Source organism: Manihot esculenta, chromosome 13, assembly GCF_001659605.2.
Source record: "Manihot esculenta cultivar AM560-2 chromosome 13, M.esculenta_v8, whole genome shotgun sequence".
Lineage (NCBI taxonomy): Eukaryota > Viridiplantae > Streptophyta > Magnoliopsida > Malpighiales > Euphorbiaceae > Manihot > Manihot esculenta.
In genome coordinates, this window is record NC_035173.2 from 35,453,588 (window position 1) to 35,465,998 (window position 12,411).

Consider the following 12,411-nt stretch of genomic DNA (forward strand, 5'->3'; position numbering starts at 1 on the left):
TATTACATGTCATTTGGAAAAATGTTTTTGAAGATAAAAGCATTATTTTCTATTTCAAAACTCTATAATAGTTGAAAACTTTTACAAATTTACACTCAAACCATATGAACTCGTTTCCCTGTACACTGCAGTAGAACTGATGAAGCTATTAGATGCCAATTCCGATTCCTATACAATTCCTGCACTGCAATATTTCGAGTCTAAAGTCTGTTCAAAAGCAAGCCACAGCATAGCAGTAGCATATGAAGATGGCAATAGAAATAGATGAACAACAAAATGAGAACGTCTTACAAAACAAAAGTTTTTCGAGTACATTAGAGGAAAATAAATATAGACGAGGTATATGCTCACCTTCAAAATTCATATTAAAAAAAACTAATTAAACAGGGAAAAAAAATCACACAAGTAAATTCTACATTCTGCAGGCACCTTGATGTCTTCTTTAAACAGCTACAAATATTGAATACCTGAGCCAATGATGCAGGTCCCAGATCCTTTAGCTTTACATCATTTCAATGTGAATTCTATCGACAGGGTTAAGAAACTCAAAAGGTACCACCAGGTATGATCCTATCTTCCATGAGTTAAACTACTTCATATGAACCTCTGCTTGATAAGCACATTGATTCAAAGTTAGATACTTCAGGTAAAGTTTACAAAAATAGTCAGGGGGTCTAGGGGAATCAATCAATAGAACTAAGCTTATTTATACAATGGCATGCAATAAGAATTACTTTATTACGCAATGGTATAAAATGCCTGTTTGAATTGGTTCAATGCCCAGCATAAAATTCTCAATGCAAGCAGATTATTTCAGAAACACTAGTGTCATTATCATCCCCTTACCAGAGAGTATTTGATTTAACTTGCACAGCATTCGATAAATTGAGACCTTTCATTAAATTGCTAAAATTAACAATGCAATCATCCTTGATCTCCAATCAATTTCCTCAAAGATATTCTGTGACTGCATTGACAATCAATATTCACAACCCAATAGCATGAACCCATAGCTTAATTTCAACCCCAAACTAATTGAAGTCAATCATGCAAGTCTGCCCCTTTATTTGGCTCCACTTATGGTAACCTATGTCATTTTTGCTTCTCCGACTACTACCACCCAATCACATGAGGAAGCTAATGATCAGACATGAAAAACCATCAGCATTTCTTTAAATCAATCAAATAATCCTCAACTTACCCTCAGTGGGTGCCTCTTCCATCATCTTAAGATACATTCATTTCTAATCTATATTTTCATAATCCGAACTGCTAGCTTAACATTCTTACTTTTCAAATCAGTTCTGTTGAATCCCACGTCGGTTGTGGAAAGGGGTAATGTGCCCCTTATATGGGCTATAGGCACTCCTCCCCTTGAGCTAGCTTTTGGGGTGAGTTAGGCCTGACCCAAATTTAACATGGTATTAGAGCCTCCCCATCTGATGTTGGGCGCCCCATAAATGTGTCACGCACCAGTAAAAATTCTGGACGTGAGGGGGTGTGTTGAATTCCACATCGGTTGTGGAAAGGGGTATCGTGCCCCTTATATAGGCCATAGGCACTCCTCCCCCCTTGAGCTATCTTTTGGGTTGAGTTAGGCCTGGCCTAAATTTAACAAGTTCATTGCCAGCTTTTGCCTCTAAGAGTACCTCCTCTAGTTACAGGTTTATATTACCCTTCAGCCGATGTCTCTCCAGCAAAATATACTGAATCACCAAATAATTCAATATCAAGTATGACAAACGATATGAACCAGACGATTATAAGGGGTTTTGACCCTTTGATGGTCTTTAAGAAACTTTAATGCCAAATGTGTTGCATCAATACATATTTAAGAAAAGATGGTGGGTTAAAAAAGCAACAGCCTAATTGCTATTCTAATTCACAACTGGCTAATAAACAAAATAAAGGAGCCAATAATGAAAAATAATCAAGACATTTGCTAACATGTCAGTGCCAACAAGATGGTAGCGAGCCATGGTCACGTCCAGTAGATAGACGTGAATATAACTCATGTCTAGTGCCTTCGTTGCTGTCATAAGTGACTGGAAAATTAGCCTTGTACGCAAGGAATCTTTGCATGTGATTTTGACATGGTCGTAAATTAAATTATCATAAGCTATTTGAAACCCACCAGTCACCTATTACACAAAGCTGAATTTGATCCCAAAAAATATGTAGAACTGAAAAGTTTGGGTTTTCACCCCCACTCTCCCTTCACAGTAGGTTTGCCCTTCAAATTTTGTCAATTTTTTATATGTAGTGCAAAAAAAAATGTTTTTATGAAATATTGCACTTCAGTTTAATATGCTAATTTGTGTAATTATGAATTTAAATCATTATTATTACAAAAAGAATTTTTTTTTAAATATTCCTTATTTTAATTATAAAAGTTTTATGTAATTCATTAATTATAATTATTAATAATTTCTTTACATTTTTTAATAAAATCTAATTTCCTACAATAAATTACATTAACTATTATTAGTTTGGTGGAAAAAATACATGTTAATTTTTTTATATTTTATATAAAAAATTAATATTCAAGTATGACAAATATTTTATTTTATTTTACTGTACCTACAATCCCACAATAACATAATTTCTCAATAACTCAACTTTTTTTTAAAAAAATATCCAGGAAACAACTTACAAAATCTATCATTACCTGCAATTTCATTCCCAATAAATTTTGGCTCAGAACACTACAAAATTTAACACAATTATGTCCATTACATTTATCACATCATATCTACATAGACTCAAATTAAAAAATAATATAAACTTAGTAACATTTAGCACGATAAAAACTTTTTATAAAGATCATTAAAAAAAATCAAATCAACCTTACAAAACAAATAAATTATTTCAATTGCTATTAGTTATTTTTAAACCAACAAGACAATATCAAATAACCAACAAACTTCCAAATTAAATTATCCAATATATAAAAATTAAGTTTTTTTTTCCCAATTACCACATGAAAAGACAAGTGAATGTGAGTTAGAATAGCAATATGAAGGTGCAAGTAAGGTCTAGGAAGGCGTATCTTTATTACACCCTTGGCAAGTACTTCAATTGACCAAAACAAAAAACTTGGACTTGAAATTTGCCAATCTACTAGATTCCAATATTGATAATTAAGAAATTCTTCAAACTTAGAATTACTGGTTACAACTAGTCATTTTTAATCTCTCTTCCCATGCATTATTTTCAATATTCTCTTTCTATCTTTCATCCTAACTGCTTCTTGGTTTCTTGATTATCTAAAATTGCATTTTCCTTTCTTAAATTTATTTTTTGTACCTCACTCCATTCAAATGCATGCCTGCACCTTGCACGTTCTGCCTTAGCCCCACAACCACTTTGCACCTTAGTGCTCCTTTGCACCTTACTGCTCCTTGAGCCTTTAATAACTATGTTCATGACCATGTCAGAGTTACATGCAAAAATCCCTTTCATGCCAAGCTAATTTTCTAGTCACTTTTTATGATAATTACTAAAGCACTAAACTTGAGCTATATTCACGTCTCTTTGTTGGACGTGCCATGACTCACGACCACAGACCATCTTGTTGTCACTAACATACAAGCAAATGCTTGTGATTATTTCCCTGATTAGCTATTTTATTTATATTTATTAGCCAGTCCTGAATAGAATAGCGACTGCTTTTTTTACTTTTTCAACCTATCACCTTTTGGTAAATATGTTGCAAGGCAAAACATTCTGGTATTAGAGTTTTTAAAATACCGAAAGGTCAAAACCCCTGATAATAATATAGTATGGTCACTAGAATATTGCTCAAGAGGTCAACAAACTCAACACCTTCCTAAAAATTTCAACTGCAAATCTGCAACAGCCAACCCCTCTAAACAAATTGAAACATTTCTCACTGAAACTCTTGGAAATTTTCATCTTATAAGCAATTGCTTGCACAAAAACCACATGTATACCTTCTTCTTTTCCTTTTCTAAGATTTAACGTAAATATTTGTGACAATTGACACCAACAAATTGAAATCTGATTACAAATACTGCAAATAGATAATGCTCATCAAACAACAACCCTAGGAAAGATGAATCATTACAAATGAAGAATAAATGATAGAATAATAGAATAATAGAATAGCATAAATAATATGACGAGGCCTACACTCTAAGCTTCAAGTAAATAAGGCACAATATATAAACAAAATGATCAACTCAAGCAAAAACGATTTGGATTAGATTGGCGAGAACCATACCATCCACTTGAATTGGGGCGGTTCCCACTGGATCTGGGACGATTCATCAAACCCAGATCTGACTCGCCGCCTCTCTTCATCCTCTCATAACCGCCAGATTTAGGCCGTCCATACTCACCCGCAGACACAAAATAATCTTGTTGCTGCGGTGGATGTGGCCTCTGAATCGCCTCCTTCCCCCTAAAAACCTCTGGACCAGGCCTCTCCTCCCTCCCAACAAAACCTGGTCTGAGATGCGGCGGCACGAACTTGTCTGGCTTTGGGGATCCCACCAAGGGCGCTACCTCCTTCTCCCTCTCCGGTACCAGCACCGGAGAAGAAACACACGGAGCAGCCCCCGTTCGACCCAAGGGACGGAGAGAAATCTGGTCGGTTTCCGGTTCAGACCGCGCTTGATCCGAATTAGGCACTTGAGGTTGTTGGGTCGATGGGATTTGCGGAGAAGGTGAAACAGTGGGCTGGGTAGCAACGGAAGAAACGGGTTTGGGAGAGGGACGGGTCAGAACCAGCATACGGCCATGGGAGCGGGAAGACGAAAGATGGTTTTTGTAAGTATTGGGAGAAGATATTGCAGAATACAGAGCAGATGAAGAAGAAGAAGACGGCTGTTTTGTTGTATTGTTAGCGGTATTAGGGGTACCGTTGTTGGTTAAGTTTTTATCATAGACATGGTTAAAGTTAACGGAGGAATACTTGTTGGCCCTTGCCATCCACAACCACCGCCACCACCACCGCCTGCAAACACCACAAACTCTACCACAGCTGGTTATTTCTTTCTTTTGAGAGAGAGAGATTGGATCTTGATTCGTGGAAGGTGAAAGCGAGAATTATTGTGGCGTTTTGTAATACCGTGGGCTGGGTGGACGAGAGAAGGAAAAGGAATGGAGAGATTAAGATTGGTGGAGGATCACAGGTGGGTCCAGATTCGTACGTGGCGAATCGTGAGTGGATGTTTACTGGCCTCCCTTCCACAAGCTTCGTGTTGTAATTTCTCTTTTCCTCCGAGCAATGAAAAGCACTTCTCTCTCTCTCTGTGGAAATACCTTAGCTCCTTTAATTATCGGTGATTTATTTTACTTTACCTTTCTCTTTTTATTATTACTAACAGAGAGATTTACAATTTAATCTCTAAATATTGTCGTTATTAACAAGTCAATCTCTATATTTTTAAAAACCTATTAAAACGTCCTTATATTTTCTCTCCGTCAACGAAATAATCTTCTGTCTATTTTTACCGTTAAAAATATAGTAAAAGACCAAATTACCCTCCTTTCTTCTCCTCCTCGTCCTCCTCTTTCCTTTTCTTCTTCATCAATTATTCTTGCTTCTTCTGCTTCTGCTTTTTTTTTCTTCTTTTTCTTCTACTTCTGCTTCTTCTTCTTCTGCTTCTTCTTCTTCTGCTTCTTCTTCTTCTTTTTTTTTCTTCTTTTTCTTCTTCTTCTTCTCCTTCTCCTCCTCCTCCTTCTTCTTCTTCTTCTTCTCCTTCTCCTCCTTTTTCTTCTTCTTTTTTTTCTCCTCCTTCTTCTTCTTCTTCTTCTTCTTCTTCTTTTTTTTTTATTTTTCTTCTTCTTCTTCTCCTTCTCCTCCTCCTCCTCCTCCTTCTTCTTCTTCTTCTTCTTCTTCTTCTTCCTCTTCTCCTTCTTCTTCTTCTTCCTCTTCTCCTTCTTCTTCTTCTTCTTCTTCTCCTTCATCATCATCTTCTCATTCTCCTTCTTCATCATCATCATCTTCTTCTTCTTCTTTTTGGAGGAGGAGGAGGAGGAGGAGGAGGAGGGACTATTTTGTTGACGGAAAGAAACAATAAGGACATTTTAATAGATGTGAAAAAAGATAAGAACGTTTTAATAGATTTCTAAAAATGTAGGGATTGACTTATTAATAATGTCAATATTCAAAGAGTAAATAAGAGATTTTATTTGAGGGTAAAATTGGATTTTAAAAATTTTCGCTCTCCTCCTTTATCTAATTTTAACGGAAAAAAGGACGGAATGACTATTTCGTTGACGGAAAGAAAATATAAGGATGTTTTAATAGGTTTTTAAAAATACAGAGACTGACTTGTTAATAATGATAATATTCATGGACTAAATTGTAAATTTCCCTTAATAAAAATAATATTTTTAAATACTTTGATATTCTCTTATATATTTTCAGTTAATATTTTATTTTAATTTTAACGGTATATGATAGTATATTAGTTCTTAAATTGATGAGAATTTTTAATTTAAAAGACTTTCTATGCCAAGTGCCCTAAGTTATCAGCGGTGGGGATTATTTTTTCTAATTTAGGGTCTAGGCCTGTATGGTGTTCCATAATGGGCTTAGAGCCCTTTCCAAATGAACAATTGAACTCTTTTCTTTCCGACAAAAGAATATATATATATAGATGTGTGTGTTTTTGTAAACATTACATTAAGAGCCCTAAAAAAAGCCACATCGAATCCAATAACTAAGTATCAAGCCCATAATTCAAAGACCAATAGGAGCCCAAACCTAGGTAATCCAAGTCTAGTCCCAAAGCAACACACCCAATCAAGAGACCATTTGAAATCGCCCGAGCCTAAAATGAACTCGCACCGCACCAACTTCCACCGTCCCATGAACATCGAAACCGACGACACCACCCTAGAGAAAATGAACAGTCCACACCGCCTCAAACCATCCAAATCCGGCAGTAGCCTCATGTAATAACAGTAAGCAAGTAAAGCCAGATCGCCAACTCAACAAAATGGAGCCCGCAGAAAACAAGCAATCATCGCATCGGTTGTGTCATCGAAACCATCAAACATGCAAACCGCATGCCTTTAAAGACGCAACATCAACAATCTATCCCATATAGGGATGTAAACGGGTAGCGTACCCGCGAAAATTAAATTATCCGAATTCGAATTTAATTTATATTAGTAATATTTGAATTCGTTTTAAATCTGATTAAAAATTAATTTAAACTATCCGAATCCGTTCCAAATCCGATTATTATTATTCGAATAAAATTTAAATCCGTTTAATTTTATATATTTTAATTAATAATTTATATAAAAAATATTTTTCATTAATAATTTTTATTTAAAAAATTTAATATTTTTAAAGAATATTTAAATTTAAATTTTTAAATATAAATATATAAAAAAAATTTATAAATATTATTGTAAAATATATTTTTTATATTAAATTAATTATTTATATAAACGGGTTCGGGTAGTGGGTACCCTGTACATAAAATCCGAATCTGATCCGAACCCGCAACGGGTATTATTTTTAAAATCCGAACTCATCTCAAACCCGATTATAACTACCCAAATCCGTTCTATTAGGGTTCGGTCGGATCGGGTACCCGAAAATACCCGATCTGTTGCCATCCCTAATCTCATAATATTTTCAGTCTAAAATAATTATGAACTACTTACATAAGCTAAGTCGAAATTGTCACTTCAATTGATTTTATGGTTCAAAACGATTTTAATTCTAAATAATTTAGTTCTAATTCAATATATTTTTATTCACCTCCAATTTAAAATTATAAACAATATTAATATTTTTGTATATTATAACAAAAAATATATAAAATATAATTTACTTTAGTTTATAATTTAAAAAAAATATAAATATCAACTTTCAGCGAATTAAATTTGTAATGTCTCTATTCCACAGCAACTTATCACTTGACGAGATCATGCCCTAATAAAGTATCGTATCCATATCCAAAGTATTTAGGGGGATTTTCATTTTTTCAGAGTAATTTAGACGTTTGGTTCAAATAAAATGGAGAATTTTTCAACGTTTTGATTGCAAATTTTGACAAAACTGTGCCCAGTTGTCCTTGTTCTGCTTTGTTATTGTAACTCTCTTTACATTACGGCTTAAAATTTCAAAATCAATAAATTTCATGCACATGAAGCTTTGGGGCATTGAAATTTAAGCCAGCCCTGACAGTGTCGTGAACTTGACAAAATCTTCTAGCCAATTTAGCTGTGTTTTTGGTAGTGAAATCTCAAGGATTTGCAGCATAATTTTTAACTCGGTGATATTGAAGTGGATAAGGATGTGAGCTCTCGAGTTGGAATTATCTAATGTCCAACTCAATAACTTTTGATAGCTATGTGTTTGACAAATTGTCCGTTTTAGTTACAGCCAGTAATCCCCAAAATAACATCATTGGCTATATGAGTCTCATAAACAAGAGAAAATTAATTGCATTGTAGTAGCTGAAGCAAAAATAATATATACATGGAGCAGGGGAATGCGTCCCTTGAGCATACTCCAACATGGGCTATTTCAATTGTTTGTTTGTGCTTTATTCTCATTTCTTTTTTCCTTGAAGTTGCTCTTCACTGCCTCGCAGAAGTATGTATACAAGTGCATCCTTTCTTCTTCTTTTTTTTTTTTCTTTTTTTTTTTTTTGTTTTAATGTGTGTTAAGTTCATTTGTATACATATGATGTTTCAGTTTCTCAGGAAAAGGAGAAGAAAATCCCTTGTTAGCGCCCTCGAGAAGACTGAAACAGGTGAGCACAAGTCTGGCAATAGCCTTTGCATCAAGTTCTTCACTTGTTTATTAAGTTGATTTAGATCATATTAGTCATTTGATTTCCTAATTGTTTTTTAATTAATTTAGAGATGATGACAATGGGTTTCATATCATTACTTCTCACAATATCTGAAGTACCCATATCAAAAATCTGTGTAAGAGAATCAGTGGCAAACTCTTTTCTTCCATGCAAAGATCCAGGACCTGCTGCTTTATCTGTAACACAAATTGCAAACATTTCCGGCGACACCTCAGGTGAATCCTTTTGTCAGGCAAAGGTGAGCAACAACCTTTATCAGGAACTAAATTTTAAAAAAATGCTATTCAGCCAATATTGCAGGAAATTAGAGGTTCAGTCCCTTTTAAAATTTCTGATGCATACCAACAGAAAATAATAATGATAATATACAATCATGACTTGTGGGTGATGATGTTGATATCTTTATGCGAATCTCCTATATTTTGGCTTAAAATGGGTATAGGGAATGGTGTCGCTGATATCAAGGGAAGGAGTGTTGCAGCTAAAGGTGTTCATTTCTGTGTTAGCTGTGTTTCATGTTATCTACTGCATATTAACTATGTTTCTTGGGATGGCAAAGGTACTAATCTGGCTTTATTTCACTTTTCCTATATTATGAGTAATGAGTTAAATTGTATTGGGTAACAATCCAACAATTGCAGACTAGTTTCAAGAGAAGATGTTGAGGCATTATAGTTTAGATTATGCATATTCTGACAATTTTTTGAGCAGCTACTGCATTTAAATGTTGGCTAATTCAAAAAATTTCAATTGCGAGCAGATGAGAAGATGGAAAGCATGGGAGGAAGAGACTCAATCCTTTGAGTATCAGATTGCTAATGGTAGGTTAACTCCAATCCTAGTACCAATATTCTAACTCTATATTTTGCGTCTTCTCCAATTGCATTGTTTATACAGTCTTTCTTTTTCTTTCTTTTTTTTTTTTTCTCAATTGAATGGACAACCATATGGATCAAGTAATAATGTGAAGTATAAGGTAGAAGACAGCCATGTCCTTTTTTTTTTCCCCTCAAAATAGATCGATGGAGAGACTCAAATTGAGAAGTTCTTACTCTGCACCTTTAAAGCTAGGGCAAGACCAACACAATTACCCTAACTGACTATGCAGTTCTATAATTATATGTGCACAGGATCACCTCTGTATTTTGCCCTGTTTTAGAAAACTTCATATAGTTTTAAAAAGTCGACATGGGGTGTCAGGTTTTAGAGGCATCCTCCGTCCCCATTACTAAAATGAACTTCATATGTACAGATCCAAGAAGGTTCAGGCTCACCCACCAAACATCTTTTGGGAGAAGACATTTAAAAATATGGAGTGATAATCCTCTATTGTTTTGGCCAGTGAGTGAATAAAGATGTATCCATTTAACTCCACAACTGGTTTTACTTCCTTGCTCTTCTAAAAATTCTATTTTGTCCGGGAAAAGAAAATCTGAATAGTTATTTCAATCGTATAGGCATGTTTCATTCGTCAATTTAGTGGCTCAGCCTCCAAAGCTGATTACTTCACACTTCGCAATGGCTTCATCCTGGTAAGCAATGAGATCATATCACCCATTTTTTGCAAGTCGAAAACATAGTCAACTATGGTCTTGTTTTGGCAGGCCAATGTTGCTGAAGGCACATTCAACTTCCAGAAATTCCTTGTCAGAGCTTTTGATGATGATTTTCAGCAGATAGTTGGAATCAGGTAAAACATTTGCTTCTTTACTGGAACGCTCAATTAATCTTGGAATAAGCAGGGCTCAATTATAATATAACATAATATATAAAAACCTGTGGAAAAGAAACAGATCACTCCAAAATAGAAGGTTGGCACTCTTTCTTGCAGGCTATGGATCTGGATTTTGTCCCTGTTTTTCATTGTTTTCTGTGCAAAAGGTAAAATATTTATATTTTCGTTCAATGTTAAAATATTCAGTATTCCCAGCGTTATGGACTACTTTCTCTCACATTTTTATAAGATTCATTATCCATCTTTAGGAGGACTCCATTATTGTATGCAATGCATTATTTTTATGTATTAAGAGCGTATTCTATAATTTTCTGATTACCTGTGACATTTGTATCTGATTGATCTGCAGAGTTTTACAACTACTACTGGCTGCCATTTATTCCTCTTCTGGTATAGTGACTTATACATCCCAATATTATTATCCTTTGCAAAGGCACCTCTGGAAACTGGGGGTTAAACTTTTGTTTGCTCTTTGTAACTTTCTTTTCTTTGTTACAGCTTGTTCTAGCAGTGGGGACAAAGATGGAAGCTATAATAACTCAAATGTGCGTGGAGAGTTGCAAGAATATGTCAGTGATTCGAGGAACTTTTCTGGTGAAGCCCAGCAATGAATATTTCTGGTTTAATAGACCCAAATTGCTGCTCTATCTGCTGCAATTTATCCTAATCCAGGTAGAAAATGCCCTCTAAAACTGGACCAATTAATCTTAAAAGTTAAAACCAGCTTGCTTTATGTGGGAGTTCACCTATTCTCTAATCTGCATTAAATATTGATCATTCCAAGCTACTGAATGTGATTGCAGAATTCCTTTCAGCTTGCATTTTTCACCTGGGCATGGGTAGGTATCTCAAATTCTCAATACATAAAGCCACTTTTGCTTAGAGGATTGTTGGGTTTTGATGAATCCATGGATTTGTTTAAAATCCATCATTTGGTGAAAAACCCACAAGCTTCAAGAGATTTTCAGTCACATCCTTATAAACTAACCTCTGGTGAATGAGAAAACAGTATGAGTACGGCCTTAGATCTTGTTTCAATAAAGAAACAGAAGATATAGCTATTAGGATCACAACAGGCATGGGCGTGCAGTTCCTCTGCGGCTATGTGACTCTACCAATCTACGCACTCGTCACTCAGGTACAAGCACTGAACATAATGCAATAGAATGCTACTCATTAACACACGTATTATTGTGCGAGTGAAATTGGGACTTGATCTTGATCTTGATCACAGATGGGTTCTGGGATGAACAGAGCTGTATTCACTGAACGTGTAACTAAAGGGCTCAAGAATTGGCTCTGGAAAGCAAGGCACCCACTTCCCAATAAAATATCCACTACGACCACAAGGCAGCCATTAAAATTACAGTGTTCTTATGGCACTAGCACTTCAAATTCTCATCAATTAGCACTCATGAGCCCTAATCATACTGAGACAAGAGAAGATGATAACCATACTCATAAAACTGCCATTGAAGCTACCTCTCCAAGCACTTCTTCCACAAGAGAAATCACTGCAGAGGAAGCTGGTACCTCCAGCGACGGTGAGATTTCCTTTGCAAGCAGTTGGAAGAAAAGGGTTAGTGGAAAAAATAGTTCAAAAATGGAAGAACAAAATGATGAAGATGACTCCAAAGCTTTAGATGGAGATCTTCAACTTTCAGATTGGTCTGTTATGAGTAAATATTCCAACCCAGATGAACGAAAAATTATTCCATACAATCGATGTGTCTATAATAGTTAAATGTTGAATATTGATCACGATGAGATATAGATTGGGACTATCATGGTTTTACAATTTTAATGTATATCCATAAATAAAATTATTATTTTGGTCTAAAATTTTCTTAGAAATTTGTTCAGCCT

The 12,411-nt window shown here is 35.0% G+C and overlaps 2 protein-coding genes across 2 annotated transcripts; one reads left to right on the forward strand and one right to left on the reverse strand.

The window, feature by feature from the left end:
- Positions 1–265: 265 nt before the first annotated feature.
- LOC110629886 lies at positions 266–5,114 on the reverse strand. Its single transcript, XM_021777080.2, has 2 exons — positions 4,244–5,114; positions 266–606 (listed from the first exon to the last, which is right to left on the reverse strand). Coding segments are annotated over exons 1-2 (711 nt in total). The 5' UTR covers positions 4,954–5,114; the 3' UTR covers positions 266–605.
- Positions 5,115–7,911: 2,797 nt separating this feature from the next.
- Positions 7,912–12,387, forward strand: LOC110629515 (MLO-like protein 9). The gene is made up of 14 exons (XM_021776521.2): positions 7,912–8,587; positions 8,690–8,747; positions 8,858–9,048; positions 9,253–9,369; positions 9,571–9,631; positions 10,063–10,151; positions 10,268–10,342; positions 10,415–10,500; positions 10,642–10,691; positions 10,895–10,935; positions 11,044–11,217; positions 11,349–11,384; positions 11,555–11,683; positions 11,780–12,387. The coding sequence occupies exons 1-14, from the start codon at positions 8,471–8,473 to the stop codon at positions 12,287–12,289; spliced, it is 1,734 nt and encodes a 577-aa protein (XP_021632213.1). The 5' UTR covers positions 7,912–8,470; the 3' UTR covers positions 12,290–12,387.
- The last annotated feature ends 24 nt before the right edge of the window (positions 12,388–12,411 follow it).